The 16,793-nt window shown below is 44.3% G+C and overlaps 2 protein-coding genes across 2 annotated transcripts; both read right to left on the bottom strand.

Annotated features, from left to right (window-relative positions):
- Nucleotides 1–108: 108 nt before the first annotated feature.
- ntd5 (ntl-dependent gene 5) lies at nucleotides 109–4,924 on the bottom strand. Its single transcript, XM_018736080.1, has 8 exons — nucleotides 4,847–4,924; nucleotides 4,388–4,534; nucleotides 3,986–4,177; nucleotides 2,537–2,651; nucleotides 2,107–2,183; nucleotides 1,597–1,776; nucleotides 1,272–1,469; nucleotides 109–602 (listed from the first exon to the last, which is right to left on the bottom strand). The coding sequence occupies exons 1-8, from the start codon at nucleotides 4,911–4,913 to the stop codon at nucleotides 502–504; spliced, it is 1,077 nt and encodes a 358-aa protein (XP_018591596.1). The 5' UTR covers nucleotides 4,914–4,924; the 3' UTR covers nucleotides 109–501.
- A 1,743-nt stretch (nucleotides 4,925–6,667) lies between these two features.
- On the bottom strand, nucleotides 6,668–15,822 carry dbpb (D site albumin promoter binding protein b). The gene is made up of 4 exons (XM_018736067.2): nucleotides 14,685–15,822; nucleotides 12,690–13,103; nucleotides 8,572–8,831; nucleotides 6,668–8,298 (listed from the first exon to the last, which is right to left on the bottom strand). Exons 1-4 carry the CDS (start codon nucleotides 14,872–14,874, stop codon nucleotides 8,071–8,073), a joined length of 1,092 nt encoding a protein of 363 aa, XP_018591583.1. The 5' UTR covers nucleotides 14,875–15,822; the 3' UTR covers nucleotides 6,668–8,070.
- Between the last annotated feature and the right edge of the window lie 971 nt (nucleotides 15,823–16,793).

Here is a 16,793-nt window from a genome sequence, read left to right as displayed (position 1 = left end):
CTCGCTCCTGCTCCAACTTATCTGATGGTTACAAAATGCATCGAAACAATGACCACACAATCAATGCCGGGGACTTCTTTGACAATTTTTATTTGATACATTGCGATCGACAGCTTGCAAACCTTCTGACGCGTCCGAAAAATGCGCAATAGTGCAGAGATTGTGGGGGGGAAGCGGAGCACAGGGGGGGCAAAGGGCTGTCAAGGGGACACTGGCCGCCAAAGCAAGCCTAGAACCTGCCCCAGCCCCTAGTAGACTGTTCATCCCTCTACACCTGGGTAGTTCTCACACTTCTGCATGAAGGCTATACTTTCTGGCAGAGCTGAGACCCAGAAATGTTTAAAACAAGGTACAGGATGTGGGAGCAGTACAGAAAAAGGAGAACTGAGCATTACTTGCCATGAGGCTGTGGAACATGTAACGGGATATTGGCTTGGGAACATCTGACACGATAGAGGATGGTTGTGAGTTGAGGTCAGCGAAGCGAAGGGTCATCATTGGTCACTGGTCGCTGGACTCCGGTCTCTGGTCACTGGAGTCACAGGGCGCAATTTCCGAAACCAGTCGATGAGGGAAGAGCTTGTACCGAATCCATGTAGGTTCTAAGACAGCAAGGAGGAGACGTTAAGAGGGCAACAGAGAACTTCATCTCTTCTTTTGATGGGGGGACTTGTGATTTCAGTGGCCAGATCTATATGGTGTGGTGTTATTTTCTATTTTTATACCTATGAATGCTTTAAGAATTACTGGCTATAAGAAGGAGCTCAAGCTCCTGGATGTGATGCAGACTAGAACTATATTCTGCTAGAGAAAAACACTCCGTTCTTTTTTTTAAGAAGAATGGGTGGCACGGTGGCACAGCAAGTAGCGCTGCTGTCTCACAGCGCCTGGGTGGTGTGTGAGGATGTGGGTTTGATCTCCACACAGTTTGTGTGGAGTTTGCATGTTCTCCCTGTGTCTGCGTGGGTTTCCTCCCACAGTCCAAAGACATGCTGTTCAGGTTCACCCATTGTGTGAGTGACAGAGAGAGTGTGGATGAGTGACCCAGTGTAAGTAGTGTATCTAGCAGTGTAAATCACCTTGGTGAACAAGGCGTGGGCTGATAACACTACATAGAGTTCATTGGAAGTCGCTTTGGAGAAAAGTGTCTGCTAAATAAATGTAAAATCCATCTGTGTAGTAACTGTGAATTATTAAAAACCATATGAATACATTTTAAGTGGCATCATATTGCCCGGATGTGGAAAAATTTGTCATTCGAAATTACTCACCGATGTAGCAATCTGGGGGTCTAAGGTCCCCATCGAAGCAGGGCTGCACAGCGGTGAAACTGCACTGTTTTTCTGGGTGCTTGCAATAGAAGGTAACATTTTGCCCATGCTGGACAACCCCGTCCGGAATCTCATAGGGCCACAGTTTCACCCCTCCGATTATCACACGACTGCGCTGTGCTGGGACTGTGCAGCGTGCTGAAAGGGGCACGGATGCCATCATGCAACACAGCACAACGTGTACAAAATGCAAGAGGGAAAATAACACTTAAGTCCCATGAAATTTGTGGCCAGCAGGAACACTGGCTTCTATCAGAGCTCTCACCTCTGCAAAAGGGAACAGGGCCCCAAGTGCCATCCGACTGGCAGTTAACACTATTAGGCCCCTCCAAAAGGTATGTCTTCTTGCAGAGGTAATAGATGGTCTCACCCACTTCATATTCTTGACGCTTGACAGCCACCAAATAAGCCTGGTCCACTTCAGTTGGTGGGGGGCAAAACACTCCTGGCGGAGCAGGCAAATTAAATGGACAGACAGTGTGGTACCGTTGGTTGCGTGCGGTGAATTCCGAGTCATAACCACCCGAAAATCTGCTTTTGTTACGATGAGATTATGATGACATTTCAAGGTGTCACCTGCAGGTGGCGCCACAGCACCGACGAGAGAGCGCAGGTTGGCAGGATGCCGTCACTTGATGTGCACAGCAGGTGGCAGCAGAGAGCACAGCGGACAGGACTCGCATGTTTCCACGCACCACCTTGCATCTGGCCACCCACACACACACACACCCTACCCCCCCAGCCCTCTTTACCATGTACACTTACACACACTTACGCTGACAGATGGGATGAGGGTACTGCCAGGTCTGATTCTCCAGACAGAAATTTTCACTGTTTCCAACCAATGTGAGTCTGAAACAGTAAAAGAAAAGGGAGAAATGAGGGTTTATAATTTCATCTCATGCTATCTGATATGAATACATGAATAGCACATTAATACCAAGAGAAACACAGCACCATAGTGATAGTAACTCTGTCATGATGCTATAGGATTTCTATAGCAAGATTTAAGCTGCTCATGATGAATGATTAAATGAGAAATATTGTAATTCATAAGTGGTGTTACCTACAGCGGATTTGTTCATGTCATGTATACAAAATATGTAATTTACCTAAGAGAGGAGGATTTAGGCTAAAAGGCCAGAGATCATGGAACAGTGAATCGGTGAAGAACGCATGTCCCTGTGCCTCTGCCTCTCGCTCACCCAGGATGGCAGCCATAGCGAAGAGAGGAACCCACTGCAGAGCTGCCCTGGAGGGTAAATCCACGCATAGCCTCTTCTGGGAGTGGGCAGGAAAGGGGGGCGGTTGTGAGAACAGCTGTTCGAAAGAAGAGGAAGAGCAGCATTTGCTAGACGCACAGTGCTGCTGTGTGCACTCAGTTGGCAAACATCCGCTTTCGGTCATTCATATTTGTATTTCTCATATGAATATAGACTAATTTCTTATGTACTTGTATCTGCCTCTTTTCATAGGTCTGATGGGAAAATGAGAGAGGAGTACACTTGCAGTAAAGCCAACCTTTGCCTCTTATTTTGAGTATTGTAGTATCCCCTCCTGGAGCTACTAGAAGCTGGCTCAAGATAAAACAAATGTGCTTTTTATTAGACACATACCTCTCTTTCACTAACAATCTTGACAACCACAACACTTCACACAGTTCAAGAGATACAGAACACTGGCGAATCCCCCTGGGTCACTCCCAGCCCCTCTGCTGTGCCCCACGGTTAAGGAGCTACCCCTGGAATTCCCCAGAATACCCTTCTCCAACACTGAATCTCATTAGAACGACAACCAATCAGCACAACACACACACAACTATGTACACATGAACACTAACATCAACTATTTATACGACGCTGCTATGACTCCCCTCAGCGCTGTTGCAGTATTTTTGTAGAAAGAAACTGAGTTTAACGCTGATTAATACAGATGAGGTTTCAAGTGTCTGTCAGTGTTCCTTTTATTAGAACAGAAGAGTTGGTCATGTGTGTGTTGCAAGAGCAAACCTTTTTTTTATATCAGTAATGTTCATCACACATACTTGGCAGTCTTCAGCATACCAAGTCTGAGCTGAAGAAATGCCATCAAAGAGAAGTGACACAGTGTCACTGCAGTGTCTGCAGTTGCCGGTCTCGGCGCGGCCCGTCTTACTACGCCCTCCGCGTGACAACAGGCTGCCCTTGAGGTCACCCGCACACCGGGAGCTCCTGTAGTGCCTGACCTTACAGAAGTGGTTCTGCCAAGACTGTGCTCTGGCCGAACCTTTCAGCTGTCAGGGGACAAGGAGAGAAAAGCGCTCGCTGCCTTCTCCACCAGCAGGAAACGTCGTACTGCTTAAAGCTCCATAAAGATCTCCTACTGTGAGAGCTGCAGAGCTGGGCTGCCTCCCACAGTCTCTGCAAAAGCTTGAAAGCAGTCCTGGAATATGAGGTCTAACAGCCGCTGCAAACACATATGCGCATACTCCCAGGCCACAATGGGGCAGGGAGGCAAACGCCCTAGGAGAATTGGGCTCGTGCGGAATTCTTAGCAGGAGCCCTCGTCACAGTTCCAAGTATTGTCATTGCTCCGAAAAATACGCTTTGGTGCCATTAACGAAAACATCCATTCTGCCCAGTTTAACAGGTGACCCCTGCAACCAGAAAACTGACCCATGCACACCGGATCCTCCCCACTCCACTGGCGATTACTTTGACAGTGGCGGGTTACTGCTTCCAAACCACCGGCCATAACGAAACCAGGCTTGCAGCGGATCTCAAGGAGAGCGGAAACGGTGGGTGCCGGAGACAGCAGGTGAGCCACAGTGTTGGAGCCAGGGGGCGGAGGCCAAGGGCATGTGCGTCCTGCATTTTACGTGCCGAGAAGAAGGAAAAATCAGAAGAGACGGTGAACAACAACTGAAATGAACAGGAAGCGCAAGTTCACATTAGAATGGCTGGATTGGAAGAGGATCTACAGGATGCGGAGAAACACATGATCACGAATGTCACAGGTGAACAGGGTTACCTGGCAAAACACAAGGAAAGTGTGGGATGAGCTCTTATCCCGCTCACCTGGAGCCACGCAGCTCAAGCCGCACTGTCCGTAACACACACACTGACGTTTGTTTGGGCAGTTCTTGCCCTGCGAACAGGACTTAGGACAGTTCGGTCTCCTCTGGCTACCGGGAATTCTGTCCGGACATGATTCTACGTGCTCGGCTGAGGAACAAATGCAACATGAGCGTTTAACTTCTCAGTGACACACACAAAGAGGAAAGCGGGTCTGCTGGAAGGTAAATATACCACAAAACACCACGTGCATCACTAAGGCACCGATTTACACAAAAAAAAAAACATTAATTTATTGAGGACGGAGTCATATCCGTAACACTGCTTCCATGGTGCTTGATTCCCACCTATAAATATTAAGTGAAGTAAAATATTTGTGCTATGCCACAATACACAGTCGGCCAATACGCTGCCAAGGCACCACAAGCTGACTGAAAAAGCAAACTAAAGGTAGTAAGTTACCAGTTGCCCGTGAGATGAAAGACCCAATAAAAGCCAATACAGAGAGTAGGAGGAAAAAAGAATCCATCTTTCCTTCTCTCGCTGGTCGAGTGGTTCTGAAAGAGGTTGGCGGAAAAAGACGATATATGGAGTGGAGGGTTGTGGGAGGAGTAGGGCACCGCAGAGGACATACACATCTGTTTTCTATTTAATGTTCACAACTGGGGGTAAGAAAATTCCAAAAAAAGAGGAACGAATGGACCTTTCACCCATTTCCGTGAAACCAGAGTGATAAAGAGGGATGGACTGGTCACATGTGTGTACACCCACACACACACACACACACACACACACACACACACACACACACACACACACACACACACACACACACAAGCACGCACGGTGCTTTACTCAGCCTCTCACTGAAAGATGAGACATAAACAGCTACACAGCTTCGTTACACAGAAACACCCCACAGTTTATCTTGTACTTGCGAAAAAAGGTTGTGCATTTCCCCCTTTTTGGCCGCCCTCCAAAACAGCCCAGTGTGGTCATTCTGCTGTAATTCGTTGGACAGATCTACAGGAATGTCAGAGAAGTAATCGCAAATTATCCAACAAAATACTCGGACGCAAGCAAGTTTTAATCAGTGAGTAAAGACTGATTTATTATTTGTGTTTTGGAAAAGGCAAACTACATTCCCTAGCATTCTTTCGGGAAGGAAACGCCAAAATCCGGGGGGATGTATAGATCACAGGAGTCACAATAAAAGGTATAGGTTTGTAATCCACTTTCGGAGGAGAAAAAGAACGACATAAACCACAACCCAGATTTGGTAACACACAGTCACTGCGATGAGAAAATCATCTATAAATGCCCATTAAAGCTATTATGTTTGTAGTGTTAATCAACAAAAAAAGTCTAAAACTTGGACAACTTCAGTTTTCAGTTATCAGATATAAAAAAAAAAAAAAAAAAACTATGTGTTATTCAGATTCCCACAGGAGAAAACAGCTGATATTGCCACTGAAATACGTAGCTGGAAAAAGTTTGTCACCGACTCTTGCAGTAAGTGGGAACAAAATATTTTGTTGAAAAAATTGTTTATCGCTCTTGTTTCTTTTAATCTTACCCACATGACAGAAGCTCCCGCACAGTACAGGGGGCCTCGCTGAGTCTTGGTGCTGATGGTGATAAGGTTCACCAGAAATGAAGTACTAAAAAGGTACTGAAATACAGGTGACATGGAATGACAGGGATGGTAAAGCAAAGTTTCTTTTACACGACTAAAGCAAGTAATGTAATCATAAAATGATCCTCATAACCATTGTAGTAACAATAAAAAGTACAAAGAGTGTTTTTCCCCAATCTTACCGTATTTTCAAACAATTGTCCATCTTAGAACATCCAGTCACTGATTTTACTAGACCTTCCTCCCAAGATGAGCTGGTGGTGTAGCTCAAAGTTTGTCCATTTGTGCAGGTGAGTTACTTTAAAAATGCACAAGGTAAATGCACAAAAACTGGCTCAAGCCTTACAGTCCATGTTGTGAATTATAGCTTTTACCTCCCAGACATCTGAGAATTATATACCATTCCAATCAACTTGAAATGCACGTCTCTTGGAATTTAAATTTGCACACACAAACATTTACATACAATACAGGAGCATCAAATAAAAGATTATTTAAATCGCTATATTTATTGATTTTTTTTTTTTTTTTTACACTGATATTAATGAACTTGAGTTTACTGACGGTTAAAATAGTAACACAGAAATCAGTTGAGGTCTGTATGACTAAAAACAAACAAAAAAAATTTACACAATGTCAGCACAGGACATTTAATGTCCATGGATTTCAAACTGGGGGAAAGAAAATACATACATATATTTATATATAGTGAATAAAATCTCATGTGAGATACGGAACCAGTGGAATGCAGCAATAAATATAGCCATTTAAAGGTATTGCATCATTTTTGATGAACCTGTACACTTGTGCACACATACACATACATTATTAATAATTTAACTGTATAATATTTGTAGAGCCCAGTAATAATATGGTATATAACAGAAAATTAATTTTAAGAACTAATTTTAAAAAAATACACTGTGGTGGGAAACACTACATTTTACAAGACCGTAAAAACTATAGGCAGTTGAGTGTAAGTAGTATGGTAAAATAGCGGAACTGATACGAAGCAAATAGTATAAAAAGTGCTGCTGGAGCCCACGGTGAGTACTGTGTAGTGCAGTTAAACAATTGCAGCATCTCGCTGTATTCTGTGCAACATCTACAACTAGAACAACAGTAAGGCAATAATCCTGCTCACTGTCGATTTATCCTGGGTGAAAAATTACAGCATAAACCAGCCTGTTTGGTTCACCAATTACATACAGAGAGACAGAGTGTTCAAACACATGTGCATCCCTCCAGTTTCCTCGCTGTGATGAACATTCTGAACAGGCTGCATTTCTCAAAGCTCCTATTTGCTTTTAGGACTCGGTTGGCCATTTAAAACCATAGAAAAGAAACCGTCTTCGTCGAATACAGCTGGAGGTTCATCACGTCCGTAATTTCCCTCTCCGCGCTTTCTCCGACTCGCTCGGACAGATAATGAACTCGGAGGATTCAGACAGAGGATGGCAAAACTAAACGTTCAAATTAGCTGACGAAAATTAAAACTATACACTTTTCAATATTCAATGTGCAACTCAAAACACCTACATCTTTTCAGCCAATTAGAATAACTAATTTAACAATCTTTATTTTCAGCCGCAAAATAAACATTTTTCTCGGTCACCTGCATTCCTTTACAAATCGCTCACTTGAAAAATATCCTCGACCATTTCTTCTCTTGCTCTGGCTTCTCTTTCTCTGTGTTTTCTAAATCTCTCCCACGGACATATAAAATATAGAAAATGTACTCGTAAAGTGTCCCCTCAGCATCCTTCGCATTTTGCAAATATAAAAATATACAGTTACCTTATGACGTATTGTCAATCACAATTTTGCCCTATTCCACTTGCTCCTGAGATATAATTCCCTACAGCTTCCAAAGTATTATTCTCTCCATAGTTCCAAAATGTACAATATTAGTTTTTGTACAATTTCTTTACAGCTCTATCCCCTTGTACGTGCCGTCTCAAACGCAACTGTCGATGCTTAAAGTCTCTTAGTAGACGATCTCTTCTTAGCTGCGCATTCCCATCCGCATAGTGCCCCGCGCATCATTCTCTCAGCTCTCTCCGCACTGTTCTCCATGTCGACTCTCGTACTTGTTGAGGATGTTACGGCAGCGGCCCAGTTCCTTGCGCATGTCGGCCACTTCTTGGCGCAGTGCGGCGTTCTCCCGCTCCAGGAAGGCTGCCCGCACAGAGATCTGGTTTTCCTTTAGCCTCCGTGCATCCCGCGAGCGCTTGGCTGCCTCGTTGTTCTTGTACCGTCGGCTCCAGTATTTGTCATCCTGACAGGGACACATGAGGAGGGAGGTGGCAAGGATTACAGTGAGTCTGCCAAGGTTAACGTGGACCATTTAGAAATTAATACAAATATCAGCAATGAATTCACTCCCGAAGATTTCCAGGCTAGTTTATTGCAAAGGAGATGAACCGACTTTACCGCTGTTTGTCTAGAAACGCAGCGTAACAACCTCTAAGAAATCACTGCGAAATGACACGTTTCACACACCGTGGAACTTAAGTTCCTCGACCATGTGTTATTGCGGAAGAGGGACTACCTTCATGTCATCTGGCACCAGCATTTTGCGGGCCTTCTTGATCATGGGCTGTGGCTTTAGGTCCTCTTCGCTGAAGCTGTGTGTTCGTGGGTCGAAAGCCTCCTGGCCGGGGACGCTGGATAACGCCAGGTCTGCAGGATCAGGGTCGAAGTTCACCATGATATCAGTCCCATTAGCAGAAGGCGGGATTGGAGGTGGAGGACAGGAAGAAGAAGACGATGAGGGGGATGGAGAGTGGTCAAGAGAGTTTCCATGCGCTCCTACGAAGGAAGCAAAAATACACAGAAAGATCATTTTAGACTTCCATTAAATTCGTATGGGACTATAATGCAATAACACTGCAGCACATTTTCGTTGTGTTTTGCCCGAAGTCAGGGATTCTTAACTTTGCTGACCCTCACACCTCACCTGAAAGTGAACTTAATGCTTACACATCCTGCCCTTCCTGTTAATCAATCAACTGCGATAAATTTTCTTGGAGGTACATCACACTCGCACCTCACACGCATTGTCAGAAACCGCTTGTGCAAAGTGGGGTCGCGGCGAGCCGGAGCCTAACCCGGCAACACGGGGCGCAAGGCTGGAGGGGGAGGGGACACACCCAGGACGGGACGCCAGTTCATCACAAGCCATCCCAAGCAAGGCTCGAACCCCAGACCCGCCAGAGAGCAGGACCCAGCGTCACACAAAATATCCTCTTTGCATCTGCCCTAGGGAGACACATGTCCCAGTTTAAAAACTCCCATCATCAATACAATGGATTTTATTGGAATAATAATAATGTAGCATATTTTTATAATAATTTGCCCTAAGTAAAAGTGCTTGAAGCCTTGCTATATGCATACGTGTCTTTTTGCGCATTTACATTTTCACAGTAAAACGTATCATAGGCACCAATTATTATTTATTTATTCATGTGATACTTTTCTCCAAAGCAACTTGAAATGGTAGCTTTGCATACTTAGCTACTTGCAGTCACTTGCACAGCTGGGTCATTTTTGTTGGAGCAAATCAGGGTAACTACCTCGCTCTAGGGTATTACAGCAGAGGCAGGGTTCAAACCAGGCCGCTTTTACCGGAAGAGAGTATCTTTAACCACCACTGTACCTGCTGCCGCACGAGGGTTCCCATAAGTCCTCTTTTTCATACGCAGCAGGCAGAGGAAGAAGAGCACTTCCACATACTCACATTCCCATCAACCAGTGTCACGCCCAGTTAATCTCTCTCTGTTAGTCAAGTCTTTCTTTACACATGGTAAACTCGTGTTTACATGGAACAAAGATCAGTAACCGGTGTAATGCAAGCAAAGGTTGGTCCCGATACTTGCAATCCTTCCCTCCCAGCTCCCTCCCTCTCTCCGCCCCCTTTTGCTCTGTCGCCTTATTGCTTTCTGCACCGGCACGTGACGAGCCGCTTGCACATGGCCCAAACGTGTGAGTGAGAGAGGGAGGGAGGGAGAGGTTTAAAGACATGCAAGCCCATAGTTTCTCCATTTGCCTTCTATTCCCTGTGCGCACGTGAAGCTCTACTCTTAATTTCCAGGTACTCCGGAAACATCCACATTAACCCCCTCCTCTACCTTTGCACTGTTTGAAGCTTCTCTTTTTTCCCCCACTCGGTACAGTCGGTGCTTTACATACGTAACTCCCGTGCTTTCCTTACCACACTGTTGGTCATAATTTACCGCTACATCCAGTTTGTCACTGTACTGAATGGGATGAACATTTTCTTGGTAAGAGTGTCAATGCAGAATCGTATGTGTTTTGTCTCAACTTTGCGCCCCTTTGCACTGTGGCATCTAGATGTACAGTACAGAATTGAGGATCCATATGGGCATGTACACTTATTCACCCTTTTGCAATTTGAAAAATCCACATAAATCACTGCAGTGCATACGGTAGGAATCTTTAACCTTTCCTATGTGTCCTTCGTGTATCCTGACAATGTATGGCCACATCTACCCCCATGTTTACCCGTTTTCACTCTCCTGATCAAGTCATAGAAAACATTGTGCTGCTCTGACAATGTTGTTTATGCTGCACTGGCACTATAGACATGTTAAATTCACACTGCTTTTAAATGTTTTTAGCGATCTTCCACTTTTCAAGTACCGTAGGGCTACAAACATAAACTGATTCGTACAGACAGATGCACCCCTGGACAGCACTTCTTCCCTGAACCTCTACCTTTTTGTATCATAACTGTGCATCTCATAATAAATTAACTAAAACTGGAAATAACCAAAGTGTTGACTTCACACATCCACAGTCCTGGAAAAGTATTAAAGAAAAAATTACCCACAATTAATCCTACCAAAGTAATGTTCGGTTATGTATACTTGTACGTGTGTGAACCCTGCTTGGATGATCATTATTCTTGTATGAAATATTTCAATAATCTGATAAAATCTAAATCTTAAAATAAAGTTTAAGTATAGGTACGTTGCATTGCTTAAACTAAGTAGCTAAGTAGAATCAGGTGTGTAAATCATAATAAATCATCTGATTAACATAAATGATTCCACTGATCTTCTTTGTTTATCCAATGAAACTTGGTTCACTTATTTTTTGCACCTGCCCTACTTCTGTTCTTCTACTACACACATCGTTTCTTCTAAAGCGACATATGGAATTGGTCGCTACACACCTATTGTGTCAGATGAGGAAGACTGCTACTCATTAATGATTCTGTGGTAAAACTAAGGGACACAAGGGGTTCGCACACTTTTTAGTAGCACTGTAGCTTCTAAAATGTTATTGCAGAGTGCAAGTTATTTGATGAAAAACTGCATTTTGGGTTTCTCTGGTTGACAGTAATATGCAACAAAGAGATGCCGCACTATTCGAAGTGTTACATGCACTGGGATGGAAAGAATAAATACTAAAAGATGCAGTGGTGCTCTAGAAAACCTTTTTTAAAGGGAAGCTTTTTGGGTACAGATATTAAATAGCTCCTTAACGTATAAATGATGATTTTGAATTGGCAGTGCTATGGACACATCCTTTCGTAGGTGTTTTCTGAAGCGAACGGTTGCTTATAATGTGAGCAATACACTATTTTAGGATTCACTTGCTTACTCATATTGAGAGTTATGTTCAGGTGTTTTTTTTTAGTTTATCTTCATAGATCTTTCCTGCTTGTTATCAAACCGAGGACAACGTGAGTCAAAATGTGTGCTTCCTCTAAAAGTACAACGCCTTTTGTAATAGCTATTTTGTAGCTATTCGAGCGCCGTCGTTGTGTTACGTCTCCTTCCTTCATCCTCCTACCACCTAGCTTCCGCTTGACATACGCTACATGATTTTTCAGCCTGGTTTAAGAATCCCAGGCAAGTTTTCCACATTGAAATAAATTTCTTTTCAATCAGAAGCTATTGCGTCTACACAGATGGTCTTTTCACATGAGAGGGCCAGTGATACAATCACCGATCCTTCAGCAAAACTGTGTAGCACTAGATGGCCATTGAGCAACCTTCAAATCGGGACACGGAGGAGCTGGAAAAGGCGCTTCCAGAGCTGCAGAATGGGGAACACAGTGGCTCAGGCTCCCAGCACCTGCGCTGTTTGGACAAAGGTTTGAATCCAGTCCAGGATTTAACCCTCCCAGCCTAGAGCCCAAGGATTCTGGAACCACACTACCATGACCCTGACGAGGACAAGGAGTTATTGAAATATAAGTTGGCTGTGATTTCTTGATCTTGCTTTTTGATGAAAAAGACCGACACAAACAGAACAAGGCTGCCAGATAGATGTTCATTGTTCAGCTCCATTATCTGCTAATCTGTGCTTTGTACATTAGCTACCTAGCTATGACTTATGACATCAGGCTTGTCATATCAACAAGGAAAAGGATTCCTTTACCACTGGACACGCAAGTATCAGATCTTGCCACGTCAGCTAACCTGTAGGGAATTAAAATCTACACCTAAGATTCTCTAACATTACTAATTTAGGAGTTGTGTATGCGTCCACCTAGCACAAGCTAATGTTACAGTTATGCTCTCCATTGTTACTGTAGTTCATCATCTCAGCTGTGTTCCACAAATCCCTTGGACAGTGCTCCAGCTGCACACTCAAAAACCCTCCCCCAAATTTCACTCTGTTCACTCAAGAGCTCACCGTGAAGACACTCAGAGGCTCCCAGCAAACCCTGCCTCACTTGCTGCACCTCCAGGCCCAGCAATGACGGAGATGAAGAGGATGAGGAAATGGAAGAGGATGACGAGCAAGGTGTGGGGGAGGACGGAGGACATTGGGAACTCTGGTTGGGGATGGCAGACTGGGGACTCTGGGCCGGTATCTGAGCAGAACTTGAGCTGTTGTTGTGAACACTGCCCATGCCGTTCTCGGTGAGGAACTCCTCCAGGTCCATGTACTGCAGCTGGAACAGCCCGCCATCACAAGGCAGCGTGCGCTCCCACAGCAAGGGGCCCAGGAAAGCCGACTGGGAGGAGGACCTCAGGGAGCATCCACCACCACTCCCACCAAGAGAGCTGGACTCCTCCTCGGACTCCAGGGGTTTGTCTTTCTCTGCTGATAGAGATACAGAAAAATTGGTTTCAAGTGCTGGTACGCATGAATTTACATTTTTTTTTTTTTTTTTTTAATAAATACAGACCCTCGACCATGAGACGCCACAAAAGTATCTATTATTTCATTGCTTACGTGATGCTTTTGTTCAAAGCAACGTGCGATTTAATAAACTCAGTTGAGTGGATATTTTACTACAGAAATTCAGGTTAAGTGTATTTCTCAAGGCTTCTAAAGTACATCCCCTGCTGGCATTTAAACAACACACTGTTCAGGTTAAAAGTCCAAATCCTGACCGCTAGGCTACCTCATACGCTGCAGCTGTCAAGAGAAATTAATCCTGTTTGCTAAAGGTCCACATTCCTGAATTTATTGTATTACACAGGTGACATTATTGCAATTCAGGAAAACTGCTTAGATTTCTATTAGATTGGATCTTTTTAATTTAAAACATTCTCCCTTCCTCTGTGCACAGAACATGTGATTGTATGCAAAAGACACGGGGTAAAGCATTCTTCAGTTGAAAGCTAATGCACGAAAATCCAACAAATAACACATATTTAACCAACACGCAATCAACAACAAAGAAGGTGAACCTTAGTAAATTTACACATGAAACACTGACACGAAGTTCAGAGAAAAGTCAAATCAACTCAAGGACCTGAAGCATACAAGATGCAGAGCATTCAGACGAGGACTTCCACACAATCAAGTAAGACCGGGAACTGGGAAACATCCACAAAGAAAGTAGGAGAAGCAGTAGAGCAGGGCAATACATGCAATCAAAGCTGCAGTGTAAGAACTAAGAGCATGTGGACATACATGTGTGTGGCCATGCATGAAATCCAGTGCATTTACAGTTCTCCGGTCTTTCACTGCAATCAGTCTGAAGTCTCACACACACACACACTGGCTGAAGCCACTTGTCCCAAGTGGGGTCGCGACAAACCGGAGCCTAACCCGGCAACACAGGGTGCAAGGCTGGTGGGGAAGGGGACCCACCCCGAATGAGATGCCAGTCCATCACAAGGCACCCCAAGCGGGACTCGACCCCCAGACCCACCAGAGAGCAGGACCCGGCCAAACCCACTGCGCCACTACATCCCCCCAGTCTGAAGTCGAATCACATATTTCCTTTCACTGGATCATTCTTGAGTTTTGAAGTCATTGAAATTCTATGAGGTGAACATCTGCACATAGGTACGTGTCAAAAAGCAAATTCCAGCATATGTACCAGCAAAAGGATATTGGGAAAGCAGCTGATGCGAGCATAATAAATGACATTTGAATAACGTAGTTTATTAGAATACCTATTGTATACTGTGTTGTATATTTGCATCAGTACTGTACTTGTACCAGTACCTTGCACATATTAGGCAAAAGTGAAAGGGGGGGAAGCAGAATAATGCGTTGTACATTTTGTACTATTAGAGCTGTTTATCCTTTACCGTATATCTACCAGGTCTTGACCTCTAAGACAAACACAACCCTTAGAAGGCAATCAAGGATGGCTTCAAAACAGCGGCAGGTACACCTTGGAGGTGAAACGGAGCAAGAGCGGAGCGGAGCGGGAAATGGGCTCACCTTTCATATCACAGCAGTCTTTGGTTCTCTGATCACATTTGTTGGGTACTTGTAGGAGGGACTTGAGGCTGGTCATGGAGTTCAGGTGTCCTGCACCTGGGGCTCCACCCGCCTGGCTGCTGGCCCCAAACTGTGGACTGGCCCCCGCCGGCAGCTCGGGGGGTAAGAGCTGTGACAGCGGCCTGGACATGGCACTGCCGCGAGCTGGCCGCGAATGCCCAGGCTTCCCGGCGGGAACAATCGATTAATAATAGTCGACTCCTGATTTATCGCTCAGCTGTCAGTGAGTTCAGTGACGCGCTCTTCAGTGACGCGGTGCGAACAAAACTTGAACTCGGCAAGTCAAGAAGAGGCTGACAACTTCGGTAGATTTTGGAAAGCAGAAGCGTTAAACCCAGGGGCGCCGCGAACTGGAATTAAAATGTGAGATAGATAGACAGAGTGCTAATTATTCCGATGATTAATTACATCCAGTGTCCGCAGGCGAGTCTTCTTGGCTGTCCGCACCGTCAGATGGAGACTGCATGTGTATATGTGACACATGAATCAGCCCGAACGTCAAAAAAAAAAAAAAAAAAAAAAGAAAAGAAAATGAAACAAATAAATAAAAGCAATAGACTACAAAGAAAATAATCCCAGCGAAAATTCGGTCTTTAAACAATACCGAGTCGATGACCAGATGTGGCTGCGATCTTTATGTGTCTTATGTTTGCTCTTCTTCGTGAAATCATGTAAACAAAGTTATTTCATATTCACCGTCCGCAGCCTGATCTTCGACAGATCACATCAGACCTGTCAGAATGAGTCAAAAAGAAGCTTCTTCTGCTCGCTTCTTCGTCGACGTCCTTCCTTTACGTCTCATTGTGAATGAGGACGAAATGTCAAATGATGCATTATTAGCCAAGAGCATATATGCAATAATAAAAAACAACAAAACCGAGATGGATGGACAGGAGGACAAGCAGCAGCAGTCTTGCTGAAACTCCGAATTATACGGAACGTGAGCAGAACAGCTCACATATTCGACTTCCCTATCATGAAAAATAAATAAGCGTTTTCTCCAACAATAACAAAATAATGTTGTTGTAACGAAAATATAGTGTCCGTCGTTCACTCCGCCTCTCCTCTTGCTCCTTCCCTGAAAGCGATGCTTGTGCCCGAGCCGTGCTGAGAGTCAGCTGGACTGAACACGGGCAGCCTCCGTGACGTCACCGCTCACGGGGTAATTATGCGGAAAGGGGGGTGATGTTGATCAATATTAATAAACACGCCTTCCCCCGCGAGGCCACGCCCACACATCTATATTTGAACATACAGACTCCCCCCATGCAATCTAACCCAATAACATTCGTTAACCCTTTCATTATCGCTCCGTTCATGACAATACTCCAGGAGCCCATACACGTGTCCGCTTGTGCCCAGGCAATCAGCCGGGAAAGGAAGGTATGGAAACTTCAAATAAAACACTTCAGCAGCAAAGAAAATATCAGTGCAAGAAATCATTCCCTTTTTCATTTTTTGGTGTAAAAGCGAAAGGCACATTTATTGATGTATACATAAGTAAATTATAAATGTTGACATATACGTAATGCGTATTATTTTATTCTATATCTAAGCTTTCGATTGGTCTTAAAACTCGTCTTAAATTCGAGACAAAAAAGGATTTTCTACAACAAAAGCACTGCAATGGCTCTTTAAAGACTCGTATCGTCTACGCTCACATGGCTCTGGCACGCGAAGGTGCTGTCCATCATCAGGTGTTCCCTGCTGTGATTGGTTCAAAGTAATTCTCTCTCCTTTCAAAATATCTATTGGGCGAAATTAGGTCAAACGCCCCGCCTACACTTTCGCCCTCGCCAGAGCCGCGTGAGACTCGTGGAAGCAAAACAAAAGCGCGAGGCAGGCGAGCCTGCTCAGATTTATCTTTCATTTAAATGCGAAGTGTTTGCCTTCACATTCATATTTTGAAAATATCGTTGAGCTCACAGCTACACAGACAAGGAGATGAAACAATATTCAAAGAGTGCGTTGCAAAGGTGCATTTTTTTTAATTGAGGTAATGCTGAAATTTCCCCAATTATAAAAATGATGTTTTTTTTTATTAGAGTA

This window comes from Scleropages formosus, chromosome 18 (genome assembly GCF_900964775.1).
Source record: "Scleropages formosus chromosome 18, fSclFor1.1, whole genome shotgun sequence".
Classification (NCBI taxonomy): Eukaryota; Metazoa; Chordata; class Actinopteri; order Osteoglossiformes; family Osteoglossidae; genus Scleropages; species Scleropages formosus.
The sequence above is the reverse complement of the archived record's forward strand: the minus strand, read 5'-3'. Positions and strand labels throughout refer to the sequence as shown.